Genomic DNA, 24,565 nt, shown 5'->3' on the forward strand with positions numbered 1-24,565 from the left:
TTAATCCAATTTGTCAACTATGCCAAAGATTATATTGAGTACGTTCCGTTTGATGTTTGAATCGTAGACTAGAACATTTTCACCTGTACTCAATCTGTCGTTATTTAATCCACCACCAAACGCTAGACGTGCAAAATCACTCTGTAAACCAAGAGGAATCAATCCTTTCATTTCTTCATGAGCCAATTTACGTTCCTTAATTAATTTAGATGTATGCTCTAAAGTGTCAGCGGCTACCTGCGCGTTATCCACAACTTCCTTCGGTATACCACACATTGAAGCAACATGCATACCAAATGAGCCTTCACTTTGTCCTTCCTCTAATTTGTAAAGGAAGGTCACCTTCCTTGTATTTTCATCAACTAAAATTCCCATTCTTAGCGGACGTATCATTGAATGATTCTCAAAGCTGTGACCTAAAGTAGCATAATGAGTTGCGAAGAAACCTAAACTCTGAGTATGAGTGGCAGCATGATGTAATACGGCCTCCGCTATGGCAAATCCATCACTTGATGAACCACCACGTCCCAATTCATCTAAAACGAGTAATGATCTATTAGTAGCTAAATCCATGATCTTCTTAGTTTCTGATAATTCCACAAAGAAGGTAGATTTCCCCTGCATGATATTGTCATTAGCACCTAATCTTGTCATAATTTTATCCATTGGAGTCATGACGGCAGACTCACATGGAACATAACACCCCATCTGTGCCATGATCACTGCAATACATGTCATTCTAAGAATTGTAGATTTACCTGCAGCGTTAGCACCCGTTAAGAGACCAATCTGAGGGAAGTTCTTACCCAACTCTACATCGTTGGGAATAAATTCCTTAGGGTTAGTTGTACCTAGGTTAAAGCATGGATGTCTCAATGATTTGAATTTTACGAACCCATTTTGTGCAATACCAGTCTCGAGATCTTTTTCATCTACCACTTCTGGTCTGCATGATGGGAATCCTAAGGACTCAGAGGTTCTCACCAAAGCTAGCAGACAATCGATGTTAGAAATTGCATGAATTGTGGGTAACCAGCTGCTTTCATAGCGTGTGTCAAACTTTCGACAAAGTCTATTTTTTAAGTCTTCCTCGAGAGCTTTATGAAGCTCACGAGCTTCCGCTACGGATCTAGCTAATTGTTTCACTTCATCTGAATAATATCTCTTGAAATTTTTGTTGGCACCCATTTGCATCCAGTCTGAAGGTACGTGTTTGGTTGCTGAAATAGGCACCTCAATAAGATATATCTCTTTACCAGAATCCTTGTATTGAACGCTAGAGCATTTGAATTGCTTCTTATAAGTACGGAGCAAATCATCCAATTCATTTTCCAATTCCTTAATTTTATCTAACGATTCGTCAAATTCAGGTTCTACCCCTCTATGTGGTATTAATATACCTTCAGTAACTGCCTTGGTCCGATCAAAGGCGTTGGACCAATTGTCTACATCTTCAAACATTGAACTAGGTACGCTGCTCACATAAGTCGCCAAACTGCCCCTCAATTCGTAATTGGTTAATTCTCTAATTAACTTGGTTATGACTTCAAATCCTTGGATTACTTTATCGAAATTCATCACATTTAAGCTACCGGAATGCACTCTTGCCACTAACCTTTCCAAATCTGGCAGTTTCGAAAGTGCTGTTTCCAATAAGTCTCTTAAATCGGTATCTGAAAGAAGACAATCCACTGTATCTAGCCTCTTTTCTATGTCACTCCTGTGTAACAAAGGATGCATTAACCATCTCTTCATCATTCTTTTACCCATAGGGGTAAGAGCCTTGTTAAACAATTTGAACAAAGTACCCTTATCTGTACCGTCGAATGAATTCGTAAAGATTTCTAGGTTTTGTAGTGTAACACCATCGAGAACTAAGGAGTTTTGGGACTTAATTGGATTATACTCTCTTATATTTCCAATGGAAATTAGACTTTCATCGAGCTTTAACCATTTCAAATAGTGCAGTAAGCCACCGAAAGCGCTAAAACCAATTTTCTTACCCTTTTCATAATAAGTCTTAAGTACTAGAGGCCAATGGTTCATGTCAGGGAAGTATTTATGTTCAGAAGAGGTCAATTCATCAAAAGTTCTTTCGAAATCGTAAAATTCTTCCAAAGGTTTCACGTAGTTAAAAATGGCATTAGGTGCGGCGTTATATTTGACAATTTTGTGAGCTAAATTGCTTAGATTACTCTTTTCCATGATTACTTCCTTGGGAGTTAATTGGGACATGATAGTATCCAATTTTGTGCATTCGTTATCATCGTCAAATTCGATCAACTCTATTTCACCAGTAGATGTATCAATGAATGCTACACCAAAAATTCTCTTACCCGCGGTCTCTGTTAAATCTTGGCCATTTTCCAAATCATAATAATTACCCGATTCTTCTCTAACCGCCAGACAGTAGGTGGCTAAATCCGACTGTAGCATGTTACCATCTGTTAGAGTACCTGAGGTGAGAACACATTGTAATTCTCTTTGAACGATACCTTTAGAACCTTCTCTCATCTCTTTAGCTAACATCGATTCACGCTGATCGACTTTGGCCACTTTATAACCGTATTGAATAAACTGAGAAGCCCAATAGTCAAATGACATCTCCGGAATTCCTGCCAATTGCATGTTAGCCCTACCGCCTCCGGCTATTCTCCAATCAAATAAGTTATTGGCTAATGCTGCATCCTTTTCATATAGTTCGAAGAATTTACCCTTTTTAAAGAATACGATACAATCCCACATCGATGATTTGATTTCCCAATATTGTTTTTCAAATGGTGTAAATTTAGACCATGCTGACGATGGAATATATAAGGTACGTGGATCATATTCTGGATCATCCTTAGGCCTACGTTGAGCATCACGCACATCCACGAGCCATTGATACCTCTCTTCGTTCTGTTTGTTAAAAGCTGAATGCTTTGGTGGAGATGAAGATTTAACAGGCGGTTTCTTGGGAGGTAGGCGAGTTGGTGCCCTTTTAACCTCCACTTTTGCCTTGGGTTTCTTTGCTAAGCTTAATATTTCATCATCGTCATCGTCATCGTCATTATTATCGTTATCATTGTTCTCCTCGATACCATCGTCAATGAAATCAGACTCTTCTTCACTTTGATCCTTAGGAACATAAGTATCTTCATCATCTGATAGAACTTTAGATCTTTTTCTTCCTTTTGGATTTTCCTCATTATCTTCTTCCTCATCATCATCTTCCGTATAGCTTACATTCTTTCTTCGCCTCTTAAAGGGAGTTTCAGTTTCCTGATCATCATCATTGATAATGTGACTTGAACCTTCGGTAGATTCATTAGTCTCTCGAGATGGTCCTGGGGTCAAATTATTAGTTGCTTCTGTTTTATTATTATTTTTACTAGTTGCAGGTTCATTAGCTGTGACCAAAGAATCTTCCTCTTCTTGGCCTACGAACAACAGTTTATTACTTGAACTTTTCTTGATTGATTCACTAACATTTGGTGATTGATGGTCGGTTGATCCAGCAGCTTTAGCACTTTTCGTCTTTTGAGCAGTTGGACTTGGTGTTGAAGGTTGTTTTGAAAAGAATGAAAGCAATGTAGTTTGCTTCATCTTCTTTTGAGACGAGCCAGGACCCTTTGGAGTCGTTGATGTCATTGTTTACCGATAACAGGTCCCCTGGATTGGTATTATTCTTTGAGCAAAAGTCTTATTATTCAATTTCAGACTTGAATATAAGAATATTTAAGGTCCTTTATACTCTCTCAGTCGTGATGAGCTGAAATTTTAACGCGTCGCGTCAGTCGCGCCAAATGAAATAAAGTAAAATAAAATAAAATAAAATAAAAAAAATAGAGTAAAATAATATTCAGTGCAAGAAAATATTAATACAAAAGTTCCAAAAGGGCAGCTATCTAACCTGGATTGTCATCTAGAATTTTTTGAAACTTTTTATTATTTTTTTGTTCGAGGAAAAACTGTGTAAAAATGAATATGTTTCTGGTGATGAATACTGCGACACTTTGAATATTAGAAATTAAAAATGCCATATTTTGAGAATAAAATGTTTGAATTGCCATATATTGCTTTGAATTAATTTTTGGTTCATGAGCTAATGCAAATTTTGAAGTGTATAAGTTAAGAGTCTGCTCATCTCGAAGCTCAATTCTGTCGCACGGACACAACGACACACTGACACCTAGTGCGATATAAGGAACTACTGTACTTATAAATAAGATTAATCACCCTCGAATGAACCGAAGAACCCAGGTTGATGGTTCCAGTTTTCTTGCACATGGGTCACGTTCACGGTATTCTCAGCTATACGTTTGAAGAAGAGTTAGCGAGGTAAAGACAACTATACTAGCCAAAGTGGTAGTACAATACGCAATGTCTTTGGTTAAGCCTCTAAGACTGTTACTGTTAGGAGCACCAGGCTCTGGTAAAGGTACTCAAACTTCAAGACTACTGAAGAAGATACCTCAATTGCATTCCATATCATCGGGCGATCTTCTACGCCAAGAGGTTAAGAATAAAAGTGAAATCGGATCGATTGCATCCAGTTACATCTCTCAAGGTAAACTGCTACCAGATGATTTGATGGCAAAACTAGTTGTTACAAACTTGAAGCAATCAGGATGGTTATCACCAGATGCAACCTGGTTGTTAGATGGATTCCCCAGAACCTCTATTCAAGCTGAAATCTTGAATAACGATTTACAGAATTACAAGGCTGAATTAAACTTGGTGGTGGAATTAGACGTTCCAGAGAGTGTTATCCTCGAGAGAATCGAAAACAGGTTCGTTCATGTGCCCAGTGGCAGAGTCTATAATTTACAGTACAACCCACCCAAGGTTCCGGGAAAAGATGATGTTACCGGTGAATCCCTAACAAAGAGATCTGATGATACTGCTGAAGTGTTTGGTAAACGCCTACAACAGTACAAATCGACTCTTGCACCATTGAAAGAATACTACGCAAATAAAGGTATTTTGGAAACTGTCTCTGGTGAAACCTCAGATATAATCTTCCCCAAACTTTACGATTTGGTTAAACGTAAGTTTGGAGCTCATTAGGCGTCATATAACGCATATTCTTATACATATTTCTTTTTTAGTCAAGTTTGTTTTAAGCTCGATGAGATGAGCTCTTGTTTTTTAATCAACATCGGTCTTGAAAGTACATACTAATATTAATAACAACTTAGTTTTACAAGCAAAGTAGAGGGATACGGCCCTTTGGGAAGCTCAAATATTTTTGACATTGTTGGAAATGAAGTTCTTTATCGATGATTTGCCGGTTCTGTTTCCCTACCCCAAAATCTATCCAGAACAGTATCACTATATGTGTGATCTTAAGAGAACTTTGGATAGTGGAGGTAATAGCATTTTAGAAATGCCTTCAGGTACTGGTAAGACTGTCTCCCTGTTGTCGTTGACGATAGCATACCAAATGCACTATCCAGAACATAGAAAGATTATCTATTGTTCACGTACCATGTCAGAGATTGAAAAGGCACTAGTAGAATTGGAAAATTTAATGGATTATAGAACAAAGGAGTTAGGTTATCGTGAAGATTTCCGGGGGCTTGGATTAACATCTAGAAAGAATTTATGTCTGCATCCTCAAGTCAGTAAGGAAAGAAATGGTACTCTGGTGGATGAAAAATGTCGCCGTATGACTAACGGTCAAGCTAAGCATAAACAAGAAGCAGACCCTGATGCAAAAGTGGAACTTTGTGACTACCATGAAAATCTTTACAACTATCAGGTGGAAGATTATTTACCCAAGGGCGTTTTCTCATTTGAGAAGCTCATAAGGTATTGTGAAGAGAGAACTCTATGTCCCTATTTTATCGTTCGTAGAATGATCTCCCTCTGCAATATTATTATTTATTCGTACCATTATCTTTTAGATCCAAAGATTGCTGAAAGAGTCTCTAATGAGGTATCCAAAGATGGTATCGTCATCTTTGATGAAGCGCATAATATCGATAACGTTTGCATTGAATCATTATCGCTTGATTTAACTAATGATGTTTTGAAAAGGGCTACGAAGGGTGCATATGCATTGGAAAATAGAATTGACGAGGTTAGACAAGTAGATGCTCGAAGGTTACAGGATGAATACGATAAATTGGTTCAGGATTTACATGCCGCTGATATATTAGACCAAGAGGAGGAGCCTGCAGTGGAAACTCCGGTTTTATCTCAAGATTTAATTACTGAAGCTATGCCTGGTAACATTAGAAGAGCAGAACATTTCGTATCATTTTTGAAAAGACTGATAGAATACTTAAAGACAAGAATGAAGGTCTTGCACGTCATTTCAGAAACACCTAAATCATTTTTGCAACATTTAAAACAACTGACATTCATCGATCGAAAACCTCTAAGATTCTGTGCCGAGCGTCTATCGCTTTTGGTAAGAACCCTAGAAGTTACCGAAATCGAAGATTTCACCGCTTTGAAGGATATTGCTACTTTTGCAACACTGATATCTACTTATGAAAGTGGGTTCTTGTTGATCATTGAACCTTATGAGATTGAAAATGCTGCGGTACCTAATCCAATCATGAGATTTACCTGTCTCGATGCTTCCATAGCTATAAAACCTGTTTTTGAAAGATTTTCATCAGTAATTATCACATCTGGTACCATTTCACCATTAGACATGTATCCAAGGATGTTAAATTTTGATACGGTGTTACAAAAGTCATATGCAATGACATTGGCAAAGAAATCATTTTTGCCCATGATAGTAACAAAGGGGTCTGATCAGGTTGCCATCTCTTCAAGATTTGAAATTAGAAACGATCCAAGTATTGTTCGTAATTATGGTTCTATGCTTGTGGAATTTGCAAAAATTACTCCTGATGGTATGGTGGTATTCTTCCCCTCATATTTATATATGGAAAGCATTATCTCCATGTGGCAAACTATGGGTATATTGGATGAGGTCTGGAAATATAAACTAATTCTTGTAGAAACTCCTGATGCTCAAGAGACTTCGTTGGCTTTAGAGACTTATAGAAAAGCTTGCTCGAATGGTAGAGGTGCGATAATCCTATCTGTTGCTCGTGGTAAAGTTTCAGAAGGTATCGATTTTGATCATCACTACGGTAGAACTGTGCTGATGATTGGTATTCCATTCCAATACACGGAATCCCGTATTTTGAAAGCTAGGCTGGAGTTTTTAAGAGAAAACTATCAAATTAGGGAGAATGATTTTCTATCCTTTGACGCAATGCGTCATGCAGCCCAGTGTCTAGGTAGAGTCTTAAGAGGTAAAGACGATTACGGGGTTATGATTTTAGCAGATCGTAGGTTTTCAAGAAAAAGAAATCAATTGCCAAAATGGATTTCACAAGGTTTGTCAGATGCTGACTTAAATCTTTCCACCGATATGGCAATCGCCAACGCCAAACAATTTTTGAGAACTATGGCTCAATCAACAGATCCAAAGGATCAAGAAGGTGTCTCTGTTTGGAGGCATGAGGAATTGATTAAGTACCAGCAAGAAAAACAGGGCGCCCCTAATAATGGTACAGATTTAATGCATATGGAAGTGGACGTTGAGGGTTAGTTCAAGTTGACTATTAAAAATTAAAATCAATTTATGTAAATACTCATCTATACTACAAGCACTTTTTATCTTAGATTTTAGTAGACATCTAACTGTTCTGATTATACTTAAGCAACGTTGACCTGAAATGATACTTCCTTATCGGCGTCGAGATATGAATCACAGACGCACCAAAGAGTCAGTTCGTGTTCACCCTGTTGGTTAATCGTGAAATCCAAAGAATAGCTCTGGGTTTCTTTGCTTAGGGAAACTTTCTTCGTAGCGTATAGTTGTTTCGTAGAGATTTCACCTATTACTAACCACCAACTTTCTAGTTTTTCATGGGGATACTTCTCAGAGGTTACCTCAAGCGTTTCCGGTGCTTCATCTCTTGTCAGAGTTACATTCACTTCCCTAGATTCACCTACAGCCAGAGGTTTGCTGTTATCTAAGCTGTATTCTAATTCAATATTGGGGAAATTATTAATAAAATTGGCAACCTTGACCAACTTACGATTATCCATCGTCATGATGGCATCACGTTCGTCGTCCTCCAAGGCCATCACATCGTAGACGGTCTCTACACCCTTTTCTTCGCATTTCTTCAAAATAGATCCATCGAAAAATGGGATTTGTTTCAATGGATTGTCGGTATCCCAGACACCTTGAATTAGCATCTGAGAAATATCCATTCCTGTTGTTGCATTCAAGCATCCGTCACTAGACAAAATATCGATAGCAGAATTAACCAGAGGAACCGCTTTTTGCAAAATTATTTGAACGTCCCATTGAAGTTCTATGGGGAGTAGCATGCGCGAGAAATATGCCTGTAACAACAGCAATACTTTATGGGAAATAGGACCTCCTTCACTATTGGAGGAAATTTTGATTGGCATTTGGTTGCTCAATTTTAGAAGCGTTGACTCATCTTCTGGTCTCAAGGGAAGATCTTCAAATTCAGAAGCCCTCGACAACACTTGCAAAATGTCCTTTAAGGTAGAATTGGCTGATAATGAACTGAGTAATGTATGCATAGTGAAAAAGGAAGTATTATGTTGTGAGCTAATTGCGCATGCATTCAATGGAGAAATGATTTCCTCTATATCTTCGTCTGTGTCGCTATCATTGGTACGGAGTTCAATGAAATCGCATTCTTGTAATCCTCGTAAAGTATTCTCTACTAACTCAGTCAAATACGCTGAAATACCATATGCAGATACATCTTTAACGCCATAGAAGCTAGGATTTCCATGAATACGACGATAGAAAAATGTGTAAGCTATCCAATCCACACAATCCTGCTTAGTTTGAATCACAGATGTATTTATTTCAGAGATTAATGCATCATACAAATGGAAGAACATGAAACTTTCAATAGGGAGACCTTCAGATAAAAATTTCTTATAGTAATCTTTCATTTTTTGATTTGTGAGAACTAATGCCTGGGTTGTATCATCCTTGGTTTTCCCTTTAGTAGTATTAACCATTTCTAATAACTGATTTGCAGAATAGTCAACATATCGATGCTCCTTTCCCTCATAATATTGAGTTCCTAAAATTACCACTCTATTAGATGGAGGACAATCGTGGCAGCAATCTTTGGTCACCAGCAGAATCGAAAGAGCACCATAATCATACAGTTTTTTGACAACAGCTCTATCTTTAGCATTCATTTCTGCATATATCATACCAATACCATGGGTCAAAGACTTTTTCAAAGCACCATCAGTCACTGCTTTTAGATAGGAATTTAAGTCCTCTTCCTCTGCTCGGAGCAGATCCAAATTGTTTTCGAAGGCATACTGAATGAAAATCAGACTAGAATCGATACAGCTTTTTCTGCTAGGTGAAAAAATTAATATGTTGTCGTCTTGATGTTCTTGAGCAAAATCGAAGGCATACTTTGCCATCGGTATGTTTAGGATAGTACTTTGAGTAGTCTCGAAGGCATGCAAATGAATCTCCATAGGATAGAGCTTTTCTTGTGGAGAGAAATTGAAAATATTATTTCTCGATGCACCAATCCATTCTCCCAAATCACGTCCATTGGCAAAGCAGGATCCCAAAGCAACAAATCGGGTTTCTTTTTCGAGCTGTGTTGATATGAAAGTCATCCTTGAAATGATAGTCTCGTAGACAGCACCTGCCATACCATTACTGATTTCTTGTACATCATCGTAAATTGCTAATTCTATCCTCTGAATGTTCCTTCTGTTCCTCCAGCGGCGAGATACTAGATCAAACTGCTCTGGTGTCGCTAGAATCAAATGACTTTGAGCAATGATTCTCAGATTATAATTTAAATCTGAACCCAATTTGTTGACACTTTTTCCACCCGCAAGAGCAGAAAATCTTTCCTTCCAACTTTTTGACAGTTGATCTATTTGATATTGATGTGGTGAAATGTACAATGCACGTCCCTTATTTTGTCTCCAATGATTGAGTATAGCTAATTCAGCCATGACTGTTTTTCCTGACCCTTTAGATGCTCCTACTAAAACATTGTCATTGGTGGTGTACAAGGGTTGGAATACTTGACTTTGGAACTTGTTAAAATTCTCGTAATCAAAGGCCTTTGTAAATTCTTCATTCTCCAAATCTGATATTGGCATCAATAACATATCTGCTAGAGGAGTTGGAGCAGGAAACTTTCTGGGGAGACGCAGTGGTTCAAGTCCTATGGAAATCTGGCTTTCACACTGGCACCATCTTTCAGAGAGCAATGTGACAAAGAAGTTTGGCGGTAATTTTTTCTGATGTGCAGGTGTTAGTATCAGAGAGAAATCAATGAAATGTTCTAAGCCGATATATTCTTTTCTAACCAGAAGTACATCGCTGTATAAGATTTGCTCACCGTCATTATCCTCAAGCAGGACTAAAAAGGGCTCAACATTACTATGCAATCTTTCATCCCAGACCCAATCTGGCAAAATTTCTAGTTCAAATCTTAATAAACTTGGAGTAATGGGTTGAATGGCACATTTTGCAGTGAGTTTGGGGAATCTGCGAAACAAATCATAGACTAATTTACCATGCTTCTCTGATCTAATCGCCTGTCCGACTTCTCCTGGTGATTGTAATTCTAAGTAAGTACTCCAAGGCAGAGTGGATGCCTCCGTTCTTCGTATGACTTCCGAAGGACATGTCTTGAATTGCCTTAAAGGTGAATTGGCAATCCACATACGTCTATCAACTGTTTTGCAAAGGTTTAGAAGCATTTTTGTAACATTTGACCAATTTTTCTTAAGGCATAATTCATAAACTGCTCTAAACAACCTTCCCGCATTTTGGGTTATAAATACCATATCAGCATTTAACGCGAATCCTTCAAACCTCAGACGTGAAACGTAAGATTGCAGTAAAACGTTCACTTTTGCTAAGGAATCGCTAGCATCTTCTCTTATAGGTATGGGACATTTTTCCAACAATGCCTTTAATTCTTGTTTTTCCTCTTGCCTAACAGATATGTGTTTGAATTCATCAGAGAGTGATATTACTCTGAATAAATCAATCTGGGTAGAGTGCTGTGTGATTTCTGTGTCATAGACTTGCATCGACGTGTGGTTAATATAAAAATAAGAAGAGATTCTTCCCAGTTCTGTCGCCTCCACATCACCACTTTCAGCATCGTACACTACAAGGTTTTCCTCATGAAGTATTGCCAAGGCAGAATGTATTAATGCTTCGCCGTATTTTAAGGTACTTTCTTCCTTCTCAGGGTCAGGAACTTTGTAAATTTCAGGAGACATCAACATACGCACATAAAGATAAGTATAAGTCAGCCAATCCACACCATGTTTTCTGTTTTGAATATTTCCTGCAACCACCTCGGCGTTCAAATTGTCCACTATTTTGGAAACTAGTTGAGATTCAATAGGTAATTGTTGGTTCAAAACCGCTAGATAAAACTGGACATCTGTTTGATTTGTAATAATAATACCCTCACCAGTCGTATCATATCTGGGTCTACCAGCTCTACCTAGCATTTGGAGCAGATCTTGAGGAGAAAGTGGTTCCCAAGATCCACTTTCTGGAGAATACACATCCGTACCCTTTACTATCACAGTATGAGCGGGTAGATTGACACCCCAAGCCAAAGTGGCGGTAGATACTAGAACTTGCAATAAACCGTCAGCAAATAAGTCTTCGGATAAAGATCTATCAGTTTTTGTTAGGCCTGCATGGTGAATTCCAATTCCTGCCCGTATAATTTTCTTCAATTGGCCATCCTGGACATTTTCTGACTCGGTCTCTAGAATTTTACCAGATGCAGGATCAGACTTTCTAATTAGCCCAAGATTATCATTTTCAGAAAATTTCTCCATTAGCCAAAGTGCCGTTCTTGCCGTCTCCTTCCTTGAGTGTACAAATATGATTACTTGATGTCCCTGTTTAACAGCTTCTAGAGTCTTCTCATGGCATGTCTCGTTCATGGCATTTAGTTTCTTCAATGAACTTTTCTCAGTTACTCCACAGAATTGTTGACTTAATGGACATGGTCTATAAGTGGAATCGAAATAGAACAATCCATTATCTGGGACTCTTAAGAATCTGGAGACATCTTGGTAATTAGGTAAAGTGGCAGAAAGCCCTAATAATCTTGGTGGTTCTTGGAAGGTCTTTGCTTGTAATGCCCTCGATACTATTGCCTCTATCACTGGTCCTCGAGCATCATGCAACAAATGGATTTCGTCAATGATCATTAGGCGGACGGACTGTACAAAAGAGGATTCATCTGCTTTACGAGTAATCACATCCCATTTTTCTGGAGTTGAAATTAGTACCTGTGCTTCTAATAGTTGTTGTCTATTCAGATTTGAATCACCCGTCAATTCTACCACTTTAATACCCAAATATGACAATCTCCTCTGGAATTCAGAAACCTGTTCTTGTACCAAAGCTTTAAGAGGAGCAATGTAGACTACCTTGAAATTTTTAGAAGTAAGTCTGCCGGTTTCAACATTGATGTGATTTGAAATGGTTCTTAAAATGGCCATCATAGCTACGTTGGTTTTACCTGCACCAGTAGGGGCACAGAGCAAAACATTATCATCTCTACCAAATGTCACTGGGTAAAGTTTAGATTGAATAGCATTCAGAGATTCTGTCTCTGCTGATGGAAATGCGTTTTGGGCCCAACTAGGGAAAACTGAGATGGGCACCAATTCAATGCCAGCATCGATCTTCTTAGGTGCAGGAATATATATTTCTTCGTAATGAGGTGTTAATTTCTTGTAAGAGCCTTCAGGAAGCTGGATTTTTGTGACAGTCATTAGGCGGCTAGATTGATCGAATTTGGCCGCATCCAAATCTATCAGACGAGGAGATTGTTTGGAGTCTGCGACGGTTCTTGGTTTTTTTGGATTTGCATTCATGTCTTCTTCTGAAGAATAAGAATGGCTTCTCTTTAATTCTGGTTTGCCCCTCTGTTCGTATTGCTCTACTAATTCATTCAATCCAAGTTCTGACATTTCTCGGAGAATATCATGTCTCTTAAGCTCTGAACTTTGAGCAAGTCTTATCCCCCAAAGTATCATATCTCTTTTTTTCACGAAAAATCCGACCAGTGACAAATACGCAAAATCTAGTAATTGCACCAATTTTGCCTCTAAAGTTTTATCATCTTGGTCCTTTGATAATTCTGCCAATACCATGTTACTTAATGCTTGTACATCTGTAGCCTCTACGTCTTCCATTTCCTTAAGAAGCATTCTTCGCAGGAAAAATTCATCAACATCTTGAATGGTAAAATCCACAAATTTCTTGTCGCTTGAACCTTGGATCATCATAATTTCATTATTTTTCTCTGGTAGTGTCTCGTGTCTTGCCCTCACACCGGAACTCTTTGTAGTTGTCTTTTCTTCATCTTCGTCTTCATTCATCTCTGTTTCCTCTCTTTCTTCTTCTTCTTCTTCTTCTTCTTCTTCTTCTTCTTGGTCCTCCATTAAAATCGGTACAGCTCTTTCACTATTATTAGAAGAATCTTTATTTGAATGGTAATCTGAGATTTGGCTTGTTAATTTTAACAGTTCTTGAAATTTGTTAACAGTAATTGTTACACCTAAATCTGATTGTAATCGTCCTCTTTGTACATCAACTTTACCATCTTGATCCTGTTCCTTGTCCTTCAATGCAAATACCAGTAAATCTGTAGTTTCTACAATAACATCATGCGGTATATCACTCCCCAAAAGATCAGTCACCCAATTAAGAATTCCTTCATAGATTTGCATGTTTGATTCATCACTAGGATAATATTTCAAGCCATAATGGCCATCTAACACACCATTATTCTTTACTTGAGCAGTTGTCTTACGACTCTGATTTTGACGCTTTGGAACATCAACCTCTTTATGGGCTTCTAATTTCTCCTCATCGGGAATATTGTGGTCAGCATTTGCCCCCATGTCCTTAACAGATATTCTCCCTTTCATAGATTTCGGTTGAGATTCTTCAGCATCTCGAATGGGATCACCTCTCTGGTCTAAAAACCTCTTATCGGCCTCTAAAACCTTACTTGACATCTCATCGTGTCGGTACAGCTCTCTAATCTTCTGCCTCTTCTCATCCTCGTAAGCATTGTCACCTTTAGACATACCTGGAAATTATTGCTAGTATTAAATACTTTCCTGTCTGTCTATAGTTTGGTCTTTTTCTCAAAGGTCGTTGAACTTTGTTTTAAAGCTCATCTCACCTCATCGATAATTTTTCAATCTTCTCGAATACACTAAAGAGTGAAAACTATCAGTGACCATCAGATGGATTAATAACTCTAGATCAACTGCAGCTTGAGCACTTGGGTCCCGGATGTTATGGTTAAGAACAAACCACCTGCAATTCAACGAAGTATATCTGAGTTGAGCTCTCGAATCAGCAGTATATCGCCCTCGAAAAGGATTATACAGGAAAGAGAGGAGAGTAACAACCAAAATGGTGTTGATGAACCATGGTATGTGAAATATGCTCCTAAGAAGCTAGAAGAAGTTGCTATTCATAAGAAGAAACTACAAGATGTGTGTCAAATTTTAGAATCCATGTTGAAAAGTAGTACTTACGGTATTGATGATGGACCTCGAATCCTTTTAATGACGGGTCCTAGTGGATGTTCCAAGTCTACAACTACGTACAAATTGGCTGAAGAATTGGTACCGAAATATAGAGGCAGTGGATTTCAGATGCTTCGATCTGATAGGAAAGGGAGCCATGTAGTAGAATTTGTAGAAACTGACAATTTCCAAGAATTTTTAGTAGAAGCCAAATATCTTCGAGGGCCTAATCTTTCAGTGGTTTTAATAGAGGATTTGCCTAACATTTTCCATACTGATACGAGGCATGCGTTTCAAAAATCATTGCTTGAGTGGTTGTATTCACCGGAGGTTGGTTCACCACCGCTTGTCATTTGTATTACAGAGTGTTCTCTAGGGAATGAAAATTCACAAGGATTTGGTGTAGATTACAATTTTACCGCAGAATCTGTACTTGGTAGGGAGATTTTAGCTCATCCTAAACTGGCTAGAATTAAGTTTAATCCGATTAATACCACTTTGATGAAAAAACATTTAAGATCGAAATGTCAAGAAAATCGAAAATTATTGATTCAGAATGGTAAATGGAATTCAAAGGATTTAGTGATTGATCAGTTGGCAAGTACGACGGGAGACATTCGATCTGCGATTGCAAATCTACAATATTGGGCAACATCAAGTGTGGAAGTTCCGTTGGACACTAGGGAGGAATCACTAACTTATTTTCATACCATTGGTAAAATTCTACATGGATCTCGTGAATGTGATGACAATGAGATGATCAATCAATTAACATTTAATTCTAAATCTCATCTGGCTAATGATAATTTCCGTCTTGGATTATTAGAGAATTACAGTCTAGTCAATGGGGGCCAAGTCCCATTATCAAACGTTTGTGAGATTGTGGATAGTTTGAGTCAAAGTGATTCTATGGGTATGAACTCAGAATCCATAGAATTTGCTTTGAGGAAAGTAAGAAATCAACTTGGTTCTGTAACGAAAACACACACTTCTAACAAGGCCAATTTCCCGCGAGAATGGAAGATACGACAATTACAATTAGAATTTCAAGTCGATAGCGAAGACTATACGAATGTTGATTTTTACAAATATCACCAAGTTAGAACTAAAAGAGATTTGCAGCTGTACTACACCCACTACGGTCCACTGATAAGATCGCGAAGAAACTACAAAAGGAATTCACTGAACTATTACATCGAGAATCTAAATCCAAATGCCCAATCTGTTGTCACCAGCCAAAACATGGATGTTTTACAGGTAGACCCCAATATAGATCATTTGGAGAGGATCGGAGGTCCCATAAAAAGTGTAGAGGAGCAACAGGAATTGGTCACTAATGATGATAGTGAGAATTGGAGGAAGAATTCCCTTGATCAAATGAAACAGAAACGAGACCATAAATTATCGCAGTTACTAGCATTACATACAGAGAATGAAGCAGAGGAAGAAATGGAGGATTTTGATGAACCTATCGTGGACAGCGAAGCGGAAGATGATGATGATTCTTCGCTTTACGATCTGTTGTCGCAGAGACATCCTGAAATCAACGAATCATTATCTGATTCGGATTTAGAAGATCTTTAATGGAAGAGGGCTAACTCTTTGATAAGGATACACTTATAAGTAGATAGTATCAATTCACACTTATTACATTATAACCGTTACTAGTACTGCGATGATATCGGACATGATGATAATGATTTGTTGCTGTTTTTTTTTTTTGGTTTTTTTTTTCCTTGAGTCTTCTCTTTACCTCGTAATTATATAAAAATACTATTAAGCAGATCGTAAATTATGTTGGAAAAATTCAGGATCTTCCTCTAGCGATTCTTTTATAATATCTAAACCACCTTGGAATTCACCGCCAACATACAATTGTGGGAAAGTGGGCCAATCTGAAAATTTCTTGAGACCTTCTCTAACTGAAGTATCTTTCAAGATATCGAAAAATCCAAATCTTACCTGGTGCTCCCTTAGAATACCCACCATCTGTCTAGAAAATCCACATTTAGGTTCGGATGGACTACCTTTCATGAAAAGCATCACAGGAGCTGCTTGTGTTAGCTTAGTGAGTCTGGCATTTAGCTCCTCTTCAGTTTCTTCATCTTCTTCAGATTCAGCATTTTCAGCAACCGCTTGCTTAGCATTCCCTTGAGTTTTTGTCTCGTCCAAAGCCTTAACGAATTCCTTGGGATCAGCACCGGATAGTTCCTTGAGAATAGTTCCACTACGGACTAGAATGAAGTATGGAACCGCTGAAACTTCAAATAATTCTGATATGTCTGATTGTTCATCAGCATCCACCGACAAGAACAAAACGTCTTTGTTGGAAGGTTCGTCACTAAGAGCTTTGACCACTTCATTCATAGCTTTGCATGGCTCTGCCCAAGAAGTGTGGAAATAGATGGCAATAAGTCTGTCACCAGCTTCCGCTGTCGTTAAGTTGGTAAATTGATCTTGGTTTTGAATCGTATGAATAGGCATCTCGATATAGCTTGATAAAGTTTTAGATCTTTCTTCTATCCCTTTGTTTCTCTTCTTATCACTTTAAATTAAGTGAATGTGATAGAATCAACGTTAGTACTAGCCTAAAATGTTATATAGAAGTATCCGTTAGTAATTCTTCTAATATTCGCTTATTATAGTTCTACCCATCTCGACGGAATTTTTCGACAAACACGAGTCTCTGAACGTGACCACTGGCCAATGATAGAGAAGACAGTTACTAATTCACGATATCCACGAACTACATGATAAGGTTAATGGAGTGTGCTTATCTGGTAATTCCAATCGTTGTTAGTTCCCATAAGCTTATCAATCAGCGCATTCTAGTACCTTCTTCTGGCAAACATCCAAAACGTTCTCCAGGTGATTTGCAACTCCGAATTCTCATTCAATTGAGGGTACAATTCTATGGCACGATCAACAAACGCATCTGTGATATCCTTTTCAGCACTAGGGTTATCTTTCTTCCAGGAATGGTAGCCACTCCAACTCTTTATGTATTCTTTCAATTGGGCTAAAGTCAACCTTTGGTACATGAACAATGGGATGTCATTTGGTCCCTTACCCTCTAGATCATTCTCGTAAAAATAAACTTCTTCGATATCTTGGAACCATTTTGGATCGTAATGCAGATCCTTTAACATTTCACAAGCGATACGTCTACCTGGTTGTTGCCAATAAGGTCCCAACTTATCGTCTGCATATGAAAGATGATCGATTTCCGCAGTTAATAATGGATAATCTGGGAAGAAAAAGTCACCATACCCCCAAATGGCTAAAGTTCCACCGGGACGCAAAGTATCAGCAACGGCTTCTTGGAATTTAGAGAAATCAAACCAATGGACGCACTCTACAGCTGTAATCATGTCGCATTTTTGTTTGTCGGTTTTAGATTCCAAAAATTTGAAAGATTCACCTGGCGATTGTTCAAAACTAACTCTTGAATGCCTCTGCGGGTTTTGCTTTTGAATAGATCTAGCACCCTCTACCATGGTAGGGGACAAGTCCGTACCAATGACCCTTTGGAAAGAGTCCAATTGCTCTGACAATTGAAATGTAGCAATTCCCGGTCCACAACCAACATCTACTACTAATTCTCGAGGACCTCTATGATAGTCACTTAAAACTTTGTAAAAACTATCAGGATAAGTAGGTCTCACGGAGGAGTATCTCTTTGCATTAAAATCTTGAGCTGAAAATGCCGACATAAAGAAGGAAACAAAGTCTAGGTACAATAGATTAATTTAGAGTATAGACTAACATGTATTGATAGTCTTCCGATAAAGTTCTTTATCTTTGGCGATGTTTTTCGTTAGCGTTACAAGTTTATGTCGGTGTGTTTTCAACATCTGAGATCTTATTATAGACTCTCTTCACAAATGTATACAAAGATATACTTAAACACAAAGCGCTAAAAAAAAGCGTAAAAGCGGTGGTATGCTAGGCTAAGTTGGAGCGCATGGCTCTCAAAGAGCCCTGGCGAATTTATAGAAAGATCTCCAGCAAACTTGAACCCTACTGGATCTGCTTAATTCTGGATATATTTCCAAGATACGATCGACAAATTCATCTGTGATATCCTTTTCGGCATTAGGATGTAGTTGTCTCCATGTATGGTATCCACTCCAAGTTTTAATAAATTCCTGATATTGACTCAATGTAACAAACTTGGACATAAAGAAGGGAACGGGTTCACTTTTAACGTGTTCCTTTGATCTAATTTCATCTTCCATGAAAAATGCTTCTTCAATATCTGTGAAGAGATTTGTATCAAGATGTAAATCTTTGTACATGTTCCTCAGGATGCTATGACCGGGTTGATCCCAATATTTACCTAATCCATTGTTTTCATCATATGTCAGATTTATGATTAACGAATCGATCTTGGGGTATTCAGGGAAAAAGGCATCTGAATATCCCCACATGGCAAATGTACCACCCTTACGCAAATTGGATGCAGCTGCTCTTTGAAATTTGTCAAAATCAAACCAGTGTACACATTCTACAGCCGTAATTAGATCGAGTGATTTTTTGTTAATCTGATCAGTGGGTAAAAATTCAAAGCTTTCAGCGGGTGAAACTTCGAATGATACTCGAGTAAATTTATCAGGATCATCGTTTATCCAGCTCCTAGCCCTTTTTACCATAGTACTAGAGACATCAGTCCCTATAATTTTATCGAACGAATTCAGCCTAGCGCTCAATTGGAATGTCGCTACACCGGGGCCACAACCAACATCAACTGCAAGTTTTCTAGGTCCTTGATGGAATCTATCTATCAAATCGTAAAAACTATCTGGATACGTGGGTCTATGGTTGAAATAAGCTTTGGCATCGAAGTCTGTGGCTGAGAATTGAGACATATCGGTATGGTTATGTTGGTTTTAAGATAAACTACCAATTGCAAGAGTTGCTAACGAATAAGAGCTCGTTATAAAGTACTTTCCTATCGAGAAGTGGATCACCCAACATGTTCAAGAGACGATGTTCTATTCCTGCAGAGGTGTTGTCCATCCGCTATTTCTCTCGGCTTCACCACGCGATGGGGGAGAGGGCGAACAATAGAGCGGTGATCAATTATTCAATGGTGAGGTATGACCTTGAAAAAGTTTGAAGCGAGTTTAGTGCTTGTGGCTAGATTACCAATGGCTTTGTTGTCTTTTTCATTTTTCTTTTTGCTAGCAATATGGAGATGGATCTGCGGATGCTGTTTTTGGAAGAATGCTTCGTTGATCGTTAAATCGTTTATCGCTTGGGTATCTGGTGATATTTTCTAAGGTAAGGCATGAAAATATCCCCCAATTCAAAAGTATACTCTTCGAGAGCGCCGCAGTTAATGGGTGCGGCTTAGAACCACTGATGATGAACATTAGAATGCATGGTCAAATCAAGTAAAAAGGGTAGTCCCTCACGGCATAGTCCGGGGTACCTAATGTAATGACCTTGGTAGATTATACGAATTCCTTACTAATAAGAAAGTGGACTAACATGAACTGACAGCGAGAGCAGCGTCAATATGCCACCTCAGTGGATGCCTTCCGAGGTTATGAATAAAACTGAATGCTCTTCGAAGAAATGTTGGTTCCCAGCAGACTGCTCAACGTTGCATCGACTAGCGCCCGCTGCTGCGGCTTGATTTTCGTAGGTAAGAATCTGTTCCTAAGGTAAGAATGACTTTTGGAGAAACGAGGTCAGTTAACTTGAGGAAGATGTTTAACATGCAGTATTTTGAATGACTACTGATCAATCACCGGTAAATGTAGCTGTATATATAGTTTGCAGGATAAGTCCGATTTTCTTGTTCAGCCGCACCATCTCATCTCATCGAATTTTTTTTTTTTTCACCGAAATGGAAGATTGACAAGTGAGCACCGCTTAAAAGTTGACTGCATTTTAAGGACTGAAGTTCGAATAGATTTATCAACACTCCCTTTATCTTGTCAATTTGATCGAATCAGTTTCATTGGACATTTGCGTATTTACGATATAATGTCCAAATTCCAATGTACAACGTGTAATGAGGTGCTAGATGCAGATGCCATGATGAAGCATCTGTCATCTACTAGGCATAAAACTGTGATAGACGCCCATAGTGAGGAAGAAGTATGTTGCGAAGATTGCCAAAACTCTAATATACATCAGTTGCAAATTATTAGATTTGGTGGTGAAGATATGTCATTACTATGCACCCCGTGTTTGAACAAGGAATATGCGGCTTCTGAAAGACCAAGTACTGCATATTCGTTATCCAACGGATCTCTTTTGAGATTTTGGTCCACTTATTTGAAGGTGAGAGATTGTTGCTGTGAAGAATGTGGCAACGAATCTCATTTAAATGTAAATTCAAAGAAGCAGGTAGTTTGTAATGATTGTTTGAGAAATAAGCCAGAATCTGTGGCAAAAACTTTCATATCTGAGGATAGTAGTAGGTTTTTATATTTATTTTTGGGTATTAAGGAGACTAATAATGCTAAGAGTTTTAAGAAGAAAGGTGGTAGACGATTGGGTAGAGGTAAAAAGGGTAAAAAGGACGCTGGAAATGCTAGAAAGCCAAGAGAAAAGAAACCACTTACAGTGCATCAACAATTGGCCAAGAAAGCTTATGAGAACAAGAAGTCTAATAATGCGATTGAAGGTGATAGTTCTTTAAGTTTAAGATCATTTAAAGGGCACAAGGCAGCTTCGGGGCCTGACCAGATCAAAGAAAGCATGTCTAATGCGAAGACTGGGCCACCTACGAGAGGGAAGCAGCATAGTAAACCACAGGGCAAACCTCAGGGCAAACCTCAAGGTAAACCTCAGAGCAAACCTCAGGGTAAACCTCAGGGCAAATCTCAAAGCAAACCCTCGAACAAGACAGATGCAAAATCACAGAGTACACCAGGGGGTAAGCCTCAGTCAAATCCCCAGGCAAAGTCAGGCAAGCAGCCCACCACAAACGACAAATCATCAGCTAATGGGAAGAATTCGAGATCAACAGCAGCTACCTCTAATATAAAGGAAAACACATCAAAGTCCAATGAATCGAAACCCAAACAAAATGCATCCGAAGGTGGTAGGGCGAAGAGACAGCAGCCAAACAGTGGTAAGACAAATGATGGCAAGCCAAATGGCGGTAAACAAAATGGCGGTAAACCAAGTGCTGGTAAGCCAAGTGCTGGTAAGCCAAGTGCTGGTAAGCCAAGCGCTGGTAAGCAAAATAGTGGTAAGCCAAACGAAGGTAAACCAAATGGTAGAAAGTCAAGTGAGACAGGTAATGGCAATTCAAAATCGCAATCTCCACCCACTGCGGAACCGACACCTAATGTCGAATACGAAGAAGGTGAGCCTCTTAGAGAGATGTCCAAATATGTCCCCAAATTGACTTATTCCGATCCTGATGATTATTTCAACACTTATTCGTATGCACTTTATCTGGAAGAGAAATTGCAAAACAGGTTCTTACAAAACTTTCAAATTACTTGGCCAAATAACGATAAAGAAACCGTCTTTGTCGTCAAGATCGACATTAGTAACAATACTGAACTGGAAAGACTTTTACCGAAAAACTCATTAAAATTGGGACGTCCACCATTTGTCAATTTACAACCATTGGTCCTAGCGACCCAGGATGAATCCAAAGTTTGGTATACATATGTCAAAGAGTTCCAAATGAATCGCCGTGACATTACGCTGTTATTAGCATTATACCCTTGGAATAAAATCAAACTGCCAATAAAACATTCGAATGATCAAATGAAGATCTTACCGTGTGGAGCTCAAACGAGCAGAATTTATTTTGCAATGACTCGTGCCAAAAATCCACGTTTTATCGATTTAATCATGGGTCAAAAACCCATTAAACAGATAAGCTTTACGAACAGATTGAATTATTCAAAGGACAGTTTCAATGAGTCCCAAAAGAGTGCAATTCAACACGTTCTAAACAACAGTGTCACAGTACTGCAGGGACCACCGGGTACAGGTAAAACTAGTACTATTGAAGAATTAATCATTCAAATGATTAGGAATTTTTCGTCATGGCCTATCTTATGTGTTGCTGCATCCAATATTGCCATTGATAACATTGCAGAAAAATTCATCGATAACAAAGATAGCATTAGAATTCTTAGAATTGTTTCTGATTCCAAAGAATCACAATATAACAAGGATCATCCTTTGGGTAAAATTTGTCTTCACAATATCGTTAATGATCAACTACCACCGCAATTGAAAGAAGTTCAACATAAATTGCGTACAGGTAAATCTCACGAGGTTTCGAAAAATCAGTACAACAATTTGTCCACTGCTCAAAATCAAATTGCTGATCGTTATATCATGCAGGCTCAAATCCTTTTCACAACCACCATTACCGCCGGTGGTCGCCGTTTAAAGGCTATTAAAGAACTACCCGTTGTAATTATGGATGAATCTACACAGTCTTCAGAAGCCGCCACCCTAGTGCCATTATCACTACCAGGAATTCGTAAGTTTGTGTTTGTGGGTGATGAGAAACAATTGTCTAGTTTCAGTCAGATCCCACAGCTAGAAATGTCCTTGTTCGAAAGAGTTTTACTCAATGGCTGTTATAAGAACCCTCACATGTTAGATACTCAATACAGAATGCATCCTATCATAAGTGAATTTCCTCGTCAAAGATTTTACGGCGGTCTATTGAAAGACGGTGTCACGGAAGAACAGAAAAATTGGCAATCTATCAAATATCCTCTGTTCTTCTTGAGATGCGATCTGGGTGATGAGACTAAAGTCACCAATTCTCACAATGGTCTACGTGGATACACTTATACAAACAAGCATGAATGTCAGCTATTGCTCCAAATGGTCTACAAATTAATTTTGGACAAGCAAGTTTCTCGGGACCAGATTGGTATCGTAACACCTTATTCCGCTCAAAGAGATGCGATTTCTGAACTTTTGGTGCAAGATCGTATTGTTAATCCCCAGGGACTTGCTATGGAACAAGAGATTGATGAGATGGATCCATTTGATGCAATGGCAGGAAGCAAGAAAAACAGCATTAATATCGTTAACGATATCTACATCGCCACAGTTGACTCATTCCAAGGTCATGAAAAGAACTTTATTCTGTTTTCAACTGTAAGAAACAATCCTTTGGGCAAAATTGGTTTCGTTAACGATGCAAGACGTATGAATGTTGCGCTAACAAGAGCTAAGAATGGTCTAATTCTCGTTGGTAATGACCACACATTACGTAATGGAAGTGATCTGTGGAAGGACTATATTGACTATCTGAACTCACGTCAATTGATCTTTACAGACTTGAGCGGCTACTGATCCAGTCGCGCGTAATGAGGGCTGTTACCCGCATATGCTCTGTGTTACCCTCCTCGACATTATCTATTTTTTTCCCGTTGTTTTTTTTTTTTCCATGCCATTCCAAAAGGTTCTAAGCTTTTCGCTTTACTTTTTCTATTGTTCTAATTTCAACTCCCTTTTCCACCTTCCGTTCGTGTCCTCTACCTCCTTCCCTCCCTGCTTCCCCCGGTCAAAATACCGCCACCCAATCAGCCTTAAGAAAGAAAGTAGGGTTGTTTCCTCTACAATCTCTTTTGATCTTCTACAAACCACTTCTTGACAATACTTAAGTCTGAATTCAATTGAATTGGCGAAAGGCTAAGAAGGTGTGATAGTAATAACAATAATAATAACTAAAAGTATGTTAAGAATTGATTTTGTTTTTGCTTTTCTTTAAATTTTTTTATTCTCTGTTTTGTCCTGTTGTGTGATCGGTTATCATTGATTGAGTTGCAAGAGATGCGTTTTCATCGTTTTCATCGTTTTCATTGTCGTCATTTATCGTTGTCGTTGTTGTGTCGTTTCTTCAATTGACAAGAGGGGGTCTGTGTTCTCTCTGTCTGCTTACTCTTATTATGCAAGGGTCAAAGCGGTTGGTACACCGCTACTTCAACTCGCTTCTTGTTCCTTGTTGATGGTGGGAGTAGGTCAGTTGAAT

General features: G+C 38.5%; 9 protein-coding genes across 9 annotated transcripts; 4 read left to right on the forward strand and 5 right to left on the reverse strand.

The window, feature by feature from the left end:
- On the reverse strand, positions 1-3,633 carry MSH6 (mismatch repair ATPase MSH6; the record flags this gene model as incomplete). Its single annotated transcript, XM_002495410.1, has 1 exon — positions 1-3,633. The coding sequence occupies one exon, from the start codon at positions 3,631-3,633 to the stop codon at positions 1-3; it is 3,633 nt and encodes a 1,210-aa protein (XP_002495455.1).
- Positions 3,634-4,365: 732 nt separating this feature from the next.
- Positions 4,366-5,052, forward strand: ADK2 (adenylate kinase ADK2; the record flags this gene model as incomplete). Its single annotated transcript, XM_002495411.1, has 1 exon — positions 4,366-5,052. The coding sequence occupies one exon, from the start codon at positions 4,366-4,368 to the stop codon at positions 5,050-5,052; it is 687 nt and encodes a 228-aa protein (XP_002495456.1).
- A 196-nt stretch (positions 5,053-5,248) lies between these two features.
- On the forward strand, positions 5,249-7,561 carry RAD3 (TFIIH/NER complex ATP-dependent 5'-3' DNA helicase subunit RAD3; the record flags this gene model as incomplete). The annotated part of the gene is made up of 1 exon (XM_002495412.1): positions 5,249-7,561. The coding sequence occupies one exon, from the start codon at positions 5,249-5,251 to the stop codon at positions 7,559-7,561; it is 2,313 nt and encodes a 770-aa protein (XP_002495457.1).
- Positions 7,562-7,668: 107 nt separating this feature from the next.
- On the reverse strand, positions 7,669-14,136 carry BRR2 (ATP-dependent RNA helicase BRR2; the record flags this gene model as incomplete). The annotated part of the gene is made up of 1 exon (XM_002495413.1): positions 7,669-14,136. The coding sequence occupies one exon, from the start codon at positions 14,134-14,136 to the stop codon at positions 7,669-7,671; it is 6,468 nt and encodes a 2,155-aa protein (XP_002495458.1).
- A 216-nt stretch (positions 14,137-14,352) lies between these two features.
- Positions 14,353-16,170, forward strand: RAD24 (Rad24p; the record flags this gene model as incomplete). Its single annotated transcript, XM_002495414.1, has 1 exon — positions 14,353-16,170. The coding sequence occupies one exon, from the start codon at positions 14,353-14,355 to the stop codon at positions 16,168-16,170; it is 1,818 nt and encodes a 605-aa protein (XP_002495459.1).
- A 192-nt stretch (positions 16,171-16,362) lies between these two features.
- GRX4 (monothiol glutaredoxin GRX4) lies at positions 16,363-17,070 on the reverse strand (the record flags this gene model as incomplete). Its single annotated transcript, XM_002495415.1, has 1 exon — positions 16,363-17,070. The coding sequence occupies one exon, from the start codon at positions 17,068-17,070 to the stop codon at positions 16,363-16,365; it is 708 nt and encodes a 235-aa protein (XP_002495460.1).
- Positions 17,071-17,414: 344 nt separating this feature from the next.
- On the reverse strand, positions 17,415-18,299 carry TMT1 (trans-aconitate 3-methyltransferase; the record flags this gene model as incomplete). Its single annotated transcript, XM_002495416.1, has 1 exon — positions 17,415-18,299. One exon carries the CDS (start codon positions 18,297-18,299, stop codon positions 17,415-17,417), a length of 885 nt encoding a protein of 294 aa, XP_002495461.1.
- Positions 18,300-18,557: 258 nt separating this feature from the next.
- On the reverse strand, positions 18,558-19,454 carry ZYRO0B11946g (class I SAM-dependent methyltransferase; the record flags this gene model as incomplete). The annotated part of the gene is made up of 1 exon (XM_002495417.1): positions 18,558-19,454. The coding sequence occupies one exon, from the start codon at positions 19,452-19,454 to the stop codon at positions 18,558-18,560; it is 897 nt and encodes a 298-aa protein (XP_002495462.1).
- Positions 19,455-20,580: 1,126 nt separating this feature from the next.
- Positions 20,581-23,886, forward strand: ECM32 (RNA helicase; the record flags this gene model as incomplete). The annotated part of the gene is made up of 1 exon (XM_002495418.1): positions 20,581-23,886. The coding sequence occupies one exon, from the start codon at positions 20,581-20,583 to the stop codon at positions 23,884-23,886; it is 3,306 nt and encodes a 1,101-aa protein (XP_002495463.1).
- Between the last annotated feature and the right edge of the window lie 679 nt (positions 23,887-24,565).

This window comes from Zygosaccharomyces rouxii (assembly GCF_000026365.1).
Source record: "Zygosaccharomyces rouxii strain CBS732 chromosome B complete sequence".
Classification (NCBI taxonomy): domain Eukaryota; kingdom Fungi; phylum Ascomycota; class Saccharomycetes; order Saccharomycetales; family Saccharomycetaceae; genus Zygosaccharomyces; species Zygosaccharomyces rouxii.